The sequence below is a fragment of the Mauremys reevesii genome, linkage group 8, assembly GCF_016161935.1.
Source record: "Mauremys reevesii isolate NIE-2019 linkage group 8, ASM1616193v1, whole genome shotgun sequence".
Classification (NCBI taxonomy): domain Eukaryota; kingdom Metazoa; phylum Chordata; order Testudines; family Geoemydidae; genus Mauremys; species Mauremys reevesii.
In genome coordinates, this window is record NC_052630.1 from 70,186,004 (window position 1) to 70,202,023 (window position 16,020).

General features: G+C 39.8%; 1 protein-coding gene across 5 annotated transcripts in view; it reads left to right on the forward strand.

The window, feature by feature from the left end:
• Positions 1-16,020, forward strand: part of COL11A1 (collagen type XI alpha 1 chain) — a 237,297-nt gene that overhangs the window by 11,856 nt on the left and 209,421 nt on the right. For all 5 annotated transcript variants that reach the window (XM_039483995.1, XM_039483989.1, XM_039483992.1 and 2 more), the window contains exon 2: positions 8,937-9,104. In XM_039483995.1, coding sequence (XP_039339929.1) covers positions 8,937-9,104 — 168 coding nt within the window. The remainder of the gene's footprint in view (positions 1-8,936; positions 9,105-16,020) is intronic.

Consider the following 16,020-nt stretch of genomic DNA (forward strand, 5'->3'; position numbering starts at 1 on the left):
CTTCAGAAAATACACAACCATAGGAGGGTTAATTAGGTTTTCTTATAATTTTAGAATCTTAACAATGGCTGCTGTTGCATGAATTAGACAGTCTGTCTTTCTGATCCCAGATTGAGTTTGCAGAAATCACAGTTAGAGATAACATTCTTGTAAACCGAGAATATTTAATATAACACCACTCAAAGGTAAGAGCCATTTCCTCTTGCCTTTAACTTGAAAAAAAATCCAGAAATTCCATAAAACACACCAAACTTCAACCATGTAAATTCTCATGACTTTGTTACAACCACTTCCCTTTTTGGTTGTTTTTTGTCTAACTTAGTGCTCTACGTTCACCTACAGGGAGCACTCCCACAAAGGGCATGGAGTTCCATTGGTTTAAACTAACCAAGTAGTTAGTTGCCTCAGATTCTCCTGTCAGACAGGGTGTGAGTGTGTGGATTTCCTTCTGCTTTTCCAGTCTATGAATGTGAAGCTCCAGATCCCTTGAAGGATCAGCTAGAGGCACAAGCCATCTGGATGGAGGAACTGAGCTTCTTTATTGCTGCATGGCTCCTCCAGCACTCTGACACCCCTTTGACAGCATGATTCCTGTCCTGTCCCTGCCCTGGAACCTCCTACACATGGAGTTTCCTCAATGAGGAGGGGAAAGCCGCACAAGTTAACACAGACTGTAGGCCACATATTGGGGCAGAAGGAGGTAGGGGAAAATAGGTTTCTCTCATATTTGTGTGTAAGGTGCTGTGTATATTTATGGCACTATAAAATACTAAATATGAAGACCCATGGTCTGCTGCCATTACCAATAATGAGTAGTACATAACTCCTAGAATAGTCCCACTGAAATCAATGGTACTGCTTGCAGAGTAAGATACTATGCAACATGAGTAGAGATATCAGAATCTTGCTCCAAGGAGTAATTATAATTATACAGGCCAGATTCTTAACCCCACACACATGTTGTTTAGAAGTTAATGGAGGGCAAGATATTATTCTCTGTGAGTAAGGGGATCAGAGTCTGCTCCAAAGATGGAATCCTATTATCATTTTTACAAAGTCACTTTTCAAAGTATAATGCCCTTTATTTTTTAAATGAAATTATACTGATTATTAATCCATAAGAAGTAGTAGGGCATGGTGCATTTTTTGAAATCATTGTATCTGTGGGAAATCTAGTGCTGGAAGTGGTGACCAGAAAATGGAACCATCCCTTCCTAATCCCTTTCCCCCAAAAAGGGCTAGATTCACCTGTACACTCTACGTACTTTGCGCTGCTCTGGCAACGTAAAATTGCTGGAAAACAAGTTTAAGTGACCGGTTAATTTGAGTTTATGTCTCATTTGTCTCACCAGAGTGATGCAGAAAAGTCAGATAGTACTGGTGACTTTGGCCCAAAATATAAATAGAAACATAATGTAATTTTTCCAGGGATTGAAAATTTATCCTAGAAAACTATTTCTGTGAAGGCTGAAAAAGTGACAGTATGATAAAATGGCCAAGTCACAGCCTGTGAATTAACATCCACTAAAGGGCACTTTAATTTAAGGGACAATTGTATTTAATATAAAATAAAAAGTTCTGTTCCATATATGTTTTATTACATCCTTTAAATTTTTCTTTGCCCTAAATGTGCTGCAGTGTTAATGACCCTTTAATAAGATCACTCTGCTTTAAATTCAGAGGGTTGTGTGATTATCTGGCTATACCGAAAGAAATAGAGGAGACATTTGACATGGGTTTAATCAATCACTTTATTATTAGATGTCTGGGACTTCCCGGCAGATAAAAGTGTACAGTGCAGGTAACCCCATGTTTTCCATAATTACCTTGGGGCTTTTACCAGCGCCCTCTCTTTTTTTCATCCAAGTCCCTCCAGCAAATTTATTGCCTTGACCTTACCATACCCATGGGGCTTCTGCCAGCTCCCCCTCTTTTCCATCCAGGTCACTCCAGCAAATCCATTGCTGGGATCTTAACATCCTCCCACCCCCATAGGAGGGATTAGCTGGGCTATAAGAATGGGGGGGGGGGGTTGACTCCCTGCTGTACCAATCATAGGAGTCTCCAACCACCCCCCATTCATTCCTTTAACAAACACTTCTTTTTAAGTCCTTTTCCAAATCATTTATCCGGTCACTGTATACCTTCCCTATGGAGTACCTGCACTGGACATCCGCCACAAGGAGGCACCAGCAATTAGCTTGGCTGGCTCCCCCGCCCCCCCCAACCCAGTCGGGTTCCCAGACATCTTTTACTGCCCCTCCTTCTAAACTGGCCAAAACAAATTGGCTCCCAGGCTTTACGGGGGAACCCCATACTCCTTGAATAATTTGGTGCCCCAGAGTGACCAAATTGCTGAGCCTCTTAAGACCCCAAGAGATTTGGCCACTCCCCTGTTAGAATCTGTCGAGCCTTGTCCACCCAGATGGGGCTCCACATCTCTCAGCCAGACCATGCGTGAATGCATGTCTGACAACACGGATCTGCATCAAGTCCCTTCTTGTTCTGGGCAGTAATTTAACTCTGTTACATATTCCCAAATAGTATTCTCTAATGTGTGTCATGTCATGCCAGTGACTGCTGACGGGCCCCTTAGCACACAGCAGTGGCATGAGCTGGCCCAATAACATGCTTCTCCTTCCATGTCAACACAGTATTGCCCCATCCTGGACCCCGGTTGCCAACCCTTAAGGCCACTAGGATGTCCACCTATTCACATAAGCAAAACAATCCTGTGCCCACTGATCCACACCACCTCGTCCATGGCTGGTCTGCCCACATCTGGAATGGAATGACAGCACATTAATGGTGACTGACCACCCGAGGTTGCTCCATGTAAAAAGGAGGCTTGAGGCCCAGGGCTGCACCTTTTAAACCCCTCCATTTCTAGGGGATGAGTCAGCGACCACGCTATCCCTTGTGCAGCAGTTTTTCATTTTTCTCCCCACGCCCCCCCCCTTCAACCCATAAAGCACCGTTCCCTTTTTTCGGTCATCCAGTCAAACACCCCCCTGCTTAAAGGTTCAGGGCAGTCACTCTTAACCAAGAGCATCTCCAGCAATAATCCAGATGCCAGTTCAGCAGCCATCTTGAATAAAGATGGTAAAATCTTCCTCAATATTTAAAGTCTCTGGGCCTGATTCTGATCTCACACCAGTTTTTCACTGGTGTAACTCAACTTCTAGTTGTTACTGGTTTACATTTGTGTAACCTCCTCACACAAAAAAATCTTCAATGGAGTTACGCCAACAGAGAAGTTGATCTTTTATTCCTGCTCAGAACATAGATCTGCACATTCAGTTGCTCTTCAAAGTATTTTTATATTTGTACCATTCTGGTTCATTTTACTCCATGGCTTTCGTTTAGTCCAGTGTGCAACAAGCCTAAAAAGCAGTAGAAGATAACAAAGTATGCCCTAAATGCTACATTCAGTATGGAGTACTGTGGATCAAATCCTACTCTCAGTTACACCACTGTAAATCTAAATACCTTCACTAAATGAATGGAGTTACTTCAGACTTACTCTGGTAACTAAGAGCAGAATTTGCCCCTGTAAATTTAAATCTGTCAAATACAGAGGTGTTTTTGCTCTAAAGACACTATGTCATTAAGGTTATCTTGTGCTTTGGCCTAGGATATCGGACAACTAGTCTCCAGCTAACTAGTCAAAACTTCCAAACAAACTGAAAAAAGCTGATGGATGGAAGGTAGATGGAAACACATGACCTTTGCTCACACACTGAGATTGTTTTTAAGGAAAGTAAAATGATAGTTTTTGACAATCAATACACTGGTAAGGAATTTAAACAATACAGTCCTCCATGTCCTCTCAGCAAATCCAACAATATGAAACTCTTCTCTCATTATTCCTGCATAACATCCATTAACATCCATGGAAGTTACACATCTGGAGAGAATAAGTCCCTTTGTGCCAAATCCTACCCCTTTGAATGGTACAGAGGTGCTGCAGAACTCTGCATTATGATATTTAGTGGGAAGCAGAATCTCTTTGGCTAGGTTCTCCATTGTCTGGTAACCAGCACAATGGAAAGCTGTTTTTCCATTGTGATCTTGACCTCAGGGGGGCAGGATTTACCTCTTAAGATCTAAAGCTGTGTTCTAATAGGACATCCATGGGTTCAGATCTTTCTGCATGTGATTGCTTAGTTCATATAGGGTGCAATTGAAGCCATTGGGACTTCTTGTGGCTGTAAGGCACTGTGTGAGCAGCTCCATTTGCAAGGTCAGGGACTTGTACAGGTGTGTACTTATTTTGCCAGTTTACCACAGCAACCATAAAATAAAATTTTCAGATGTGGTATTTAAGTTTTGCATGCTCAGTTACAGTTTTTTCAGAGAGGCCCATGCACCCATTTTGTGCATCTGAACGGTGATTTCTGCATGCACTTTTAATGGTTTGGTATTTTCTTATATTCCCATCCCCAGACACCAAATAAGAAGCCATGTACTACCTGGATGCAATAGTGTGATATGACATAATATTTATTTGCATTTTTCTTTAGTTTTTTTTCTCCTAGAAGAAGTAAACAGACAGGGGTGAATTTCAAATACACTCCATTGCTAGTGAAAACCTTGTCTCATTTCAATGCCAGCTGGAAAAATTGTACCAGAAAAGTACCACCCAGAGTCAGACTGAGTAAGAGTCTCTTTAAGGAAGCTTTTGTGAGAGGGTCTATCACAGGCTGATATCTACTGAAGCAATAGAATGTCCTGCAAAATTAAGATCAATCAAAAATGAACAACATACAAACTTGGTGGGTCCTTAGTATCTCAGGCTTCCTCATATGGGCAAGTGTTGAATGATATCAGCCAGGTCCAGATTAACCAATGTGCACTTGGGGCACTTGCATAGAGCCCCACTTCAGGGAGACTCTCAACAACCGGGGAAAAACCCAAATCAATAAGCGGAGTGGCACTGCACCCCCGTGAGCCACATAGTAATGCTACTCACTCAGATTTGGCCCAGACATCCCTCTGTCATGATGGTGGGGTGGCCGGGCCAAACCTGAGCAGGACTGTAGCACTGTGACCCTTCGTGCCAGGTTAAAACTTCATTCACTCAAATTTGGCCACTCCTCCATCATGACAGAAGTGTCAGAGCCAAACCTGAGTGAGTGGTTCTGCAGCATGGCTCTGGGCTGACACATATGTACCATAACCTCTGAACTATCAGAACACTTACCACACCACCCTATCCCTCATCCAGAAAATCTGATGTCCGTTCATGCCATCCCTCCTCTGGGCAAGGGATATTTCCCTGCAGGTTGGATACCTCTATTCTAGAGAGTGAAAAGGGGGGAAGTACGTTGAAGTTTTGTCTAGGGCGGCAATTATTTTGTACATCACAAACTGTGACTAGTTTAAAGAAGGTACCCCTACACCCCTCAGCGATTTCCATAGTGCACAGGGTCCCAACGTTTGTTATAAAGAGATTTCCTCCTGCAGATACATAGGCCCAGATGAATAAGTTTTATACATTTCTTTGTAGGTTTACCAGGGAACTTCCTTTTCTCATTTTGGATCATCATTTCTTTTAAAGTTTAATAATCAGGTGCTTTTGTATTTTCTGTTATACCAGGCAAAGTGGTGCTCACCCCAAAATATGTCATAAAACAGATAAGTTTAATTTGTTACTCATGGTCAACTGTTATTTAGCAAAACAGCTATATCATTATTGCAGATGGCCAAATTATTTGTTTTGAGTACGTTTCCTTATTTGCAAATTGTTGTGAACAAGCTTGCTATGTTCGCTATCCAATGATTTGGATAACAGTTAGTGGAAATAAATTTCATCTTCTGGGCTGTTTGGAAAGTATTCAGTTTGACTATCTGCTGTTTGTGGTGTGTGAGTGATCACCTATATCACTTGATATCGCTCTGATCCCTGATTGACACTTTTTAAGCAGCAGAACAACAAACGATGAATGCTCTTTTTTTGTGTCTTGCTAACATTCCAATTCAGATATTCAAGAAACAGCCATTACCCAAAGAGTAATGAGGAAGAAGTCTGTAGAAATGTCTGCAAACAGCAAAAGGGGCACAAAACTAGTTGAACTAAGCAGCCATTTGGAATTTGAATGATATTCATATTTACTGATTCTGCAGTATTTTTACCAGCTCTATTCATTATGTACATTACAAAAAACACCAATCAGTTATTGGAGAAACAGTTTGCCCAACACTTTTATGGTCGTAGAAGTGCATTGGCATGTCTCCCACATGAGTAATGGGACAGTTCAGTGAATATATATCATATTCATTGACATTAATAAGAATGATTTTGTAAGGCACAAACCAAGTTTTACAAAAGTAAAGCTGGTATTTTTAGATTTTGTGCAATGATTTTGATTATTTAGTGAGGAAACTTAGCTTTTCAGAATGTTTAAATTTAATTTTAGGAAAATGTAGAATATCTTTTATTTGTAGCAGGTGTACATTTAGGGATTCTTTCAGGATGTATTAACTTGTGATAAACATTCAAAATTGTATTTATTTTTGATCATAATGTAATCTTGGTGGAGGAGGAAAATATCCGGGGTTGAATTATTTAAAGTAAGTGTAGCAGAAGCTCACTGGTATTTTTTTTTCTGAAAACGTATCACCAGATGGAAGGAGCCATATACTTTATCATCTCATTATGGAAATCTTGGAACATTTTTACTTTAGAAAGTCCAGAGTTGGAGTTCTACAGAGTTAGATTTAACCACACACTTGACTGCTTTTGATTATCTATCTTCATGCTGGCAGTGCAATTGGCTGAATAGAAGGAACTATTTTAGTTTTAAATGCACTCACATGTGTTAGTGATAGAATGATTTATGAAATGCTGAGCTGAAGCAAAATCAGAACTGAAGACAATATTGGCTATGGCTGAGCAAAATGAGGAAAAATATTCACAAACATTTCAGTGATTCTAACTAGAATTTCAGTTTTACTGTATTTTCAACCTTTCTATTTGCAGTTGGTGGACATTCATTCAAATAAATGAATATTCACAAGCATTGAATTTCAGGCCCACACTTGATATTTGAGGACTCATGAAATGAATAGTCAATAGAGAATACATGCATTACTACTGCTTGTTCACAGTTCATGAACAGGAGAAAGAAGGGCTATATTCACCAAATACATTTATGTTGAGAATTTGCTCAGCTTTAACAGTGGAAGTAATTTAATTTAGTTTTAAAAAGCTTGCCTTTACAGAAAGTGGTTAGAATTTTGCCTGCTTAGAGACTGCAGAATTGGACCCAAAGGGAAAACAATCAGTGACATCATATTTTTCTCTATATTATATGTAAAATGAAGAGTGCCAACTTGACATCCCTATTTCTCCCCTGAAGCTGTACAGCATGAGCGATGTGATGTAAACTGCCTCACCCAACTTCCACATTTGTTCTGTAGGGGCCTCTTTTGAGGGGAAAGTAGTTCTGTCTCCATGCCATTCAATCCTTGGCATCCCTGCAACAGTAACCAAGGATGCCAAAGAGTGCAAATTGGGAGTGTTTTTGTTATGTGGACACTTGTTTACCAGGACCTGGAGTGAGAATTTAAAATTACTTCATATCAGCCAGCAGCCACAGGCCACCAGCAATCTTGATTGGATTGTTTTAGATTATTTAGAATGTCAGACGTCTGGGGCAGGGCCAAGGCCCGGGATCCTCTTTTTCTTTGTGTTTGTACAGTGCCTAGCACAATGGGGCCCTGGTTCATGACTGAGGCTCCTAGGCATTACCACAATAATAATAAACAATAATATGAACCATTGACTTAGAAACAACAGGCTCTGTCTATTTACTCCTTTTCTTAGCAACATATTTTACAATATCACGGCTGTTTACACCATCATCCTGTTATGCCTAAAATAAAATCTGCATGTATTCATAGATCAATGACACATTGGTGCCTGAGCAACAGTTACTGTATATTAATGCACTGATCTCATAAGAATGAATATAAGGTGGCACAGCAAGCTGTTCAGAGCAGGAGATGATTCTTCATGCCTGTGTGGGGATTAAACATCTTTGTTGTGTTCATTGTTGTAAGACTCAATAGTGAACATAGTCCTGCTCCTTTAAGAGCCAAACCATTACAACAGGGCTACCAACAGTGAAAATCCCAAATAAAGATCTGAAGTGTGGTTTAGTCCAGTCAAATTCTAGAAAAAAGAGAGCCCCAACCAGCTAACTTTCCCCAGCCCTCTTTCTAGAAATCATTCCACCTTGACTCTTGCAGCCTGACTGCACCTCCAACTCCCCAAATTACATCTCACTTCTAATGTGTTCAGCAGGATGGAGAGTAAATTAATTAATCCCCCACAGTTGCTCCAGCTCTGTAAAATTCCTGTGATGCTTCTTTTAGCTAGATGGGGAGACAATTAGCCCCTTTCCTACCAACCTCTGGAGAAGGCTGCTGTACCCTCAGTCACATGTGGTCAGAATGTATATTTGTATTAGGGGTCAAAAAAGATTATGTTTGGGAGCTAAGTGTTGGTACAATATATGAAATGCTCGTTAAGTCATTTCCACTTATCAAAATTCATGTGTTAAAGGAATCTGTGTTGTAAGCACTAATTTCCAAATTATTTATGAAATAGTAAATCTCAATTAGCAAGTGACCTGTTAAAAAATCAGATCTTAACTAACTTACACTGGATATGATGGGCTCCTAGATCATAGAATCTCAGAATCTCAGGGTTGGAAGGGACCTCAGGAGGTCATCTAGTCCAACCCCCAATCTGATGAGAGAATGACTCTGTTAAAATAATAGTCAAATGTAAGAGTAGCCTGCAATAACACAAAATATGATGTAGCCACTCTGATGACTAGACACCTGTATATAGCAATGAAATTCATTTCCTTTTTGAAATGTTGCAGTATGAATAATTCTTTTTGTTGTTGTTTTTGCTACTTTTTCAGCTGAACCAGTTGATGTGCTAAAAGCATTAGAATTTCACAAGTCACCAGAAGGAATATCTAGAACAACAGGATTTTGCACAAACAGAAGAGATTCAAAAGGATCAGATGTTGCCTACAGAGTTTCAAAACATGCACAAATCAGTGCCCCAACAAAGCAACTGTACCCAGGTGAGTCTATCAGAAAGTCAGCTTCCTGGTGTGTTTTCTTATTGTCCCAGACATGCAGAAAGATAGACAATATACAAGGGATGTGGTTTAATTTGGTCACTACTATATTATTTATCTAATCTCAGAACTAACCTATAGTAATTCGTACATGCAAGTCAGTGTTCCTTCCTTAATTCTTTCAACCTAGTGGAGGGCTGCAATGACCCCCACCACTCTCCACAGCTGTTCCCATCCCATTTCTGGGACTGTACCACTAAACCCAAAATATGCGGATTAAGGGGCTAGGGAATGGACAGTGCCTCCCGCTGTACCAGACATTAGGAGACCCAATTCTGTTCCCCAGCTTCTTTAGGGATGTCTTCCCCTAAGTCCACTTCTAAATCCAGTTTTCCAGGGAACTGGATTCCTATGGAATAAGTACCAGTACAGGATACCTGACAAATTGTGACATCTCTCCTGTGACCTAATTTACCAGGTCTCTGAGCTGCTGTGGGAAAGGCAAAAACTCACCCCACACCATCCTGCCCAATGTGGTAGTGAGGGAGAATTCTTTCCCAGTCTTTAAGGCAACCAGCACCATGCCCACATTAGACCATTACAAATAAATCCTACGTTAATCCCAGGGCTGGGAGCTGCTAATCAGACATGAGAGTGGGCTCATGTTGGAGGGGCAGGGATTATATACCCTCCTCTAGGTGTGCAGGGGTCAATAGCCTACCTGAGTGTCATCAGCTCTGGGTAATACCTTACACCCTTCTTGGCCACCTGCAGGGCCAGCTCCAGGCACCAGCGCAGGAAGCAGGTGCTTAGGGGTGGCACATCTTGGTCTTCGGCGGCAATTCGGCGGCGAGTCCCTCAGTCCCTCTCGGAGGGAAGGATCGGTCGCCAAATTGCCGCCAAAGAATTAAGCAGCGGCAATGGAGCTACTGCCAAAGTGCCGCTGATCACGGCTTTATCTTGTTCTTTTTTTTTTTGCTTCGCCGCTTGGGTCAGCAAAAAAGCTGGAGCCGGCCCTGGCCACCTGCTTCCTGCTCCAGAGGGGGGAGACCCTTAAAGCAGCCACTACCTTTTCCCCCCATCAATCCAAAGAAATCTCCCCCACCATGAGATTGCACGATCTGTGCTTTCTGATGTGTTTTCTTATTGTCTGTGTTTTTCTGCTGGTTGCAGCACAGAGCCCATTCCCATTAACTAGTGTAGCATCATGACATGTCATTGCTTTCCATTCATGTACAAATGAGGAAGCAGCCAATCAAATGGGCAGACAGAGTGTTTTTAAAAAATTACATACCAAATATTTAGGGCCTGATTCTTCTCACACCAGTTTTATGTTAGCATGACTCCATTAACAGCAATGGATCTACTTTGGATTTACACTGGTGTAAGACATCAGTGAATCAGGCCATCAAATGCCATACATAGAGAAATACTGCTTGATATTATATAAAACTTTAATAATTCATTTTTCATTGCCTTTGTGAAGATCAGTCTCACAAAACAGCTATTGACTTAAATGAGAATTTTGCTTCAGTAAGGACTGCAAGACATACTGTTAACTAGTCACTAAACTTGTCTCAGTGTATAAAGTGCCTCACCTTATGAACTCTCTCAGCTTCTGTGTTAGGAAGAAACTGCTTAATCCGGAACATTTACAGAAGTTATCTTAAGAGGCAATAGTTACACTTAGTAGCAGGCATAGGAGAACAAGTTTGTACTGCAATCAGAAAAGAAGCACTGAAAAAATGTGAGAAAACGTTTCTTGTGAGATTTCTACCCTCAAATTTTCAGACTCAAGAGGTTTAGCTAAAGATTGAAATAAGGATCTGAACTTTTGTGTGTTTACCTGAATTGAATATTTCACCAATTAATAGACATAATGATTAACATTTCACAAAGATTCTAGATTAAATTAACTGTATGGTTTAACATATTGGTGAATTCAGGCTACAGTTACAGTTGTCATATTATAGCAACAGTAATTACAAAAATAGTGGTATGGTAACATATTTACACATGCATAGAAAGGAAGGGAAATGGACCAAACAGCACAATAAAACAAATGTTGCTTCTTTGTTTAAGTGGCAAACCTCTGGGGTGGGATGATAACTGACATTTACTGGCTAGAAGGAAACTATATGACTGGCTGTGTTCCTAGACTAAAAGGCCTATTCTTCCATTGCTATGACTTCATACTTTGCATTGATGGTAATGGGAGCAACATGAGTATTGCTGACAGAACAGACCTAAGTAATTTTACTTGGTTTTCTCATCATTCTATCAGAGGGAATTTTATGAATATTTGGTGATAGATCCATAAGGTGGACGGCATTGCAAAGTTTCTTACTTCTGTGCCAGGAATGGTCTATTTTAAAAGCAACACTTCTGGGAGTTAGATTGCAGTGGTAGAAATGCAGATTGTGGTTGGTTGTTGCAAAATCATTCCCAGAAGTATCATCTGGTTGACATTATGTAAGGGTATCTTAATATTTTGAGGGCTACACATGGTTAGTTGTGGGTAACAGGTAATGTGATTCCATCTCATCTCTGATTTCTGTGTCATGAAATAGGCACATTATGTAAAAAGTTTTTTTGGATTTTTATTTTGTGGGGGAACAAACTTTCATTCCATGATTTTGCTTCCACTCTTTTCACTTGATTGAAAGTGTTGCAGTTTATTAAACATATATATATATATATCAACTTTCAATCTTCATGCCATGACATAAAAGCAGACTTTGAGTGAGTTTGCTTCTGAACACACCCATTAAATATGGGCAAGGAAAATATTTTTGTTTTGCCTATTAAAAGAGTAATGACATGGTCAACATCTGGGATTTTTATAGATCCTCAAGTATTTATTATCCGGAAGCAATAATAATACATCAATATGTTCTCAGAGCAATAGACACATGTAGAAGAGAAACTGCTATCAGACCTTTCACGTGTATCTTACAACATCATTTAAAGAATTAGTTCATCTCTTTTTATTTCAAGGGGGGGGGGAATGAAAGGAAATTTAGAAAAAAAACATATTTAGGGCCAGATTCTTCCACATTTCCTCACATTAGACTATATCTCCTCAGCTGGTATAAAATGACAGAGCTTCACTGACGGCAATGGAGCTATCCACCTGAGGATATAGTTCATTGAACATAATCAATGGGATTATGAGCATAATAAATTGCTACTCCACACAAGTAGGGGTGGCAGTATCTTGACTAATCAGCCTAAAAAAAAGTTTCAAAACTCTTCAGTTATTTTATTAAAGTACTACAGCTGCACCACAGAGTTAAAGCTAACATTTTAATCAGTCCCTTTCTATTGTTAGTATTACAGTGACAATAAGATCCAAAAATGTCTTGTGCAGAAATGAAATGGGTAGGAACTACTGGTAGAGCAACACTGTTAATCAACCTTCAAATACAGTGGGCTGGTGACTGAAAACTCATGGAAGGACATTGGATCATTGGCCTTTAGGAGCCATTAGCACAGAATAGGCATTCTTTGCCAAAGCAAGGCCTCAGAGTCCAGACATTCCTTTGGGGGAAAAGTTCCTGTGTTAACTTGCACTTATTTTATGAATGACACTGTAGACTAACTATTAGATTTGGCAGCTACAGTAGTAACTGCTCATTTTGTTCATGAATGCCAGAGTAAATATGTTCATTATGTTGTTTGTTGGCACGTAAATTTAAATTGCCTTTGGCAGCCTCAATTTAGGTGCTTTTCTTTCTAACCTCTGCAGGATTTCTGGATTAGAACTAAAATGGAGCACTCAGTTTCACCCTGCTGTTCCACCTCTTGAACTCTCCTTTCTGGGGCATGCAAGGGGAAATTGTCATTTAAAGAGAGAGGGAAAAAACTGGCTTAAAATGCATAATCTATTTGGAAAAACACCATGCTCCCCACTTTTTGAATAAAGAACCCAGAAGAAAACATTTATTAGAGACCAGTAGGCAGTACTTAATGAACTGAGCCCTAAAACAACTTCTGGACACTACACTATGTGGTGTAATGAATGCTTTCTGTGAAAATGAATGTGCCTGGACCACCATCTAACCACTTACCATAGAAAGATCTACTATGATTTTCACTCCATTTACTATAATTTTCTTCCTGCCCATGGTTCTTGTGAGCAATGCCATGGCAGATCCAGAAAGCACTGATTATGTGTCAATGGGATACCCTTTCTAGTGTGCGGCATTTTTGAGATGGCATTCTAGGAATTATGTCAGTGTTTCATTCGGTCATGACTGGCAGGGGGTGGGGGGTATGCACGGTATTTGAAGGTACTTGTAGGCTGCATCCCACTGCTAGGTGGGAGAACCCCTCCATAAGACCCACTGTTCCTGAGCCTCCCAACCCCAATGAGCAGTCTCATAGAGTATAGTCAGCTTGCTACCTTTGTCCAGGGAAGGGAAGGGAAGGGAAGTGAGCTCTCTCATTCTAGGATCTTTGGAAAATGTCCAATAGGTGTGGAATTCCCTTACCATGACAAAAAAGAAAAAATTCCTTCTGTGTTTTTTTTCCAGAGATCATGTACAAATACTGCTGTGCATTATGTGGCATGTTAGCCCAGAGGATTTTGTTAAATTTTCAGAAGCAGGGTGCCCAGTGGGTGTGTATATATTTATAATATAATAATAGGGGAAAGACCAAAAAAAAAAAAGATGTTAAATGGGACTAAGAAGTGAGCAAACCAATAGCCAACATTTTAGTGAAGCCAAAGTACATGTTACAGTGTCCCCTTATCCACTATCATAACTGATCTCTAGGTTTGGGTATCTTTTTAGCTACTGTGAGACAGAGAGACAAACAACTAAATATTGAAGTTCACTGTGTGACCTTGAAGGAGTCATTTAATGTCTCTGTGCCTCATTTGTAAATATCAGTGAAATAATATTTACCTGCCTCACAGGTGGGTATTGAGGCTTCATTACATAATGTTTGTAGACAGCTTTGAACTCACAAGTTGAAATATATTATACAATTAATATCATATAAGATATTATATTCTTTACGGTCTTATTACCTTGTGGTTTTTTTTTTACATTTTCAAGGAATGATAACACAACAACAGATAATGATTTTCCTAATCATTTCATTGTTGCCATTGTTAAAACTTACCCAGTAATTTTTACTGTTTAAATAAAATTGCCCAAGAAATCTAAACGTGATCAAGAAAGTTGGATAATTATTTCAGCTAAGCATGTAAGCGTGATACTTTGTCATAAATAAGAAATGCTTGAGTCACATTCTTAATTTGATTATGTTGATACTGGGTTCCCCTCTGAAGCAATTTGCTTATCATTCACAATTTCGGTGCAAGACTAAACACATGGTTATATCATATCATAGTATAGAATACACAAAACTCACTGAACTGAGGCAAACAATGCTACTCATTTTTGTGACTTTCCTCAAAAAGCTTCCACAGTTTGTTTTTTCCACAGTGCCTTATCTGATTGAAAAGCACATGCTCAGACTAGATGAATTAGTGCTACCTGCCTTAAGCATTTTCAACATCTCTTTCAGATTAACAGTTCAGACAAGGCAGGTGTTCAGGTCCTTTCAAGTTATCTGTTTGGCCTCCTTTCATCCCAATCATTTGTTCTTTCTTTCCTTTTGCTGTCATCTCTTCAACCTAATATTAAAAGGTATGCTATATAGTGTCATTTCATCTGTAAACTAACAACTTTGCTTTAAAAGATCCTATCCACTGAAATCAACATAAAGTTTCCTATTTACTTCAATGGATCAAGTCCATTAAGAATAAGATCCCAAATCAAGATCAAAATCTTCATAGATTCCCATTATATTCTGAAAATCTTTTACTAACGAAGTTAAAATATGATGAATATAAAGCACACAAAGCACCATTAGTGCAGACAGTATAATAAACGTAACACTAAGCATTCCCTTAGTGGTAATATAGTGGTGGGCATTCTTTTCCCAACAGTGAAAGGATATATGATAAGAAAGCAATCATCAACTCTGTCTATAATACTGTACTTATTCTTTTGTAGCATTATTAGTTCTATTAATATTACTGATATTTTAAAAAGGCAAACATCCAGACTTAATGCAAGTGATAAGTCTGAGGCCTGGTTTACACTGGGGAGAGAGGGGGAAATCAATCTAAGATACTCAACTTCAGCTACGAGAATAGAGTAGCTGAAGTCGACGTATCTTAAATTGACTTAGAATCACTTACTTCGCGTCCTTGCGGTGCGGGATCGACGGCCGCTGCTCCTCCGTCGACTTTGCTTCCGCCTCTCACCGAGCTGGAGTTCAGCAGTTGACGGGAGAGCGTTTGGGGATTGATTTATCGTGTGTACACTACACATGATAAATCGATCCCCGATAGATCGATCGCTACCCGCCGATCCGGTGGGTAGTGTAGACATACCCTGAGAATCCAAGCAATCAGAAATTTCAGTTTGCAACATCTGTCTCATGACATTAACTTGGCCAGATTGCACATTTTGAAGGTTTTATTGTTTACACTGATAAACTACAATATTTTAAGGTTAATGTTTAACAAGAAAAGCAAGACTAGTAAATACTAAATGCATGCAGTGTAATTGAATTTTGAATTTGTGCCAGGGTTTTGTTGTTGGGGGTTTTTTTGGGTGAGGGGGTGGGAAGAAGGCACATTTAATTTATCGAGGAGGCAGGGGCCTGGAAGAAAAGATGGATAGAAATACAGAGCTATTTGGCTTGGAGAGATGAACCTAGCCACCCTTAACTATGTTCACCTGAACGCTGTTGTCCTTACCTCTGCCATCTTTATTTGAAAGTCCACAAGCTGAATAAACCACTTGAAACACTTAAGGACACCGACAGGCTTGAATGGTTTAAAATTACTTTTAACCCTTAAAGAAATTTAATCTTCTTAAGCTTTCTACATCTGTAG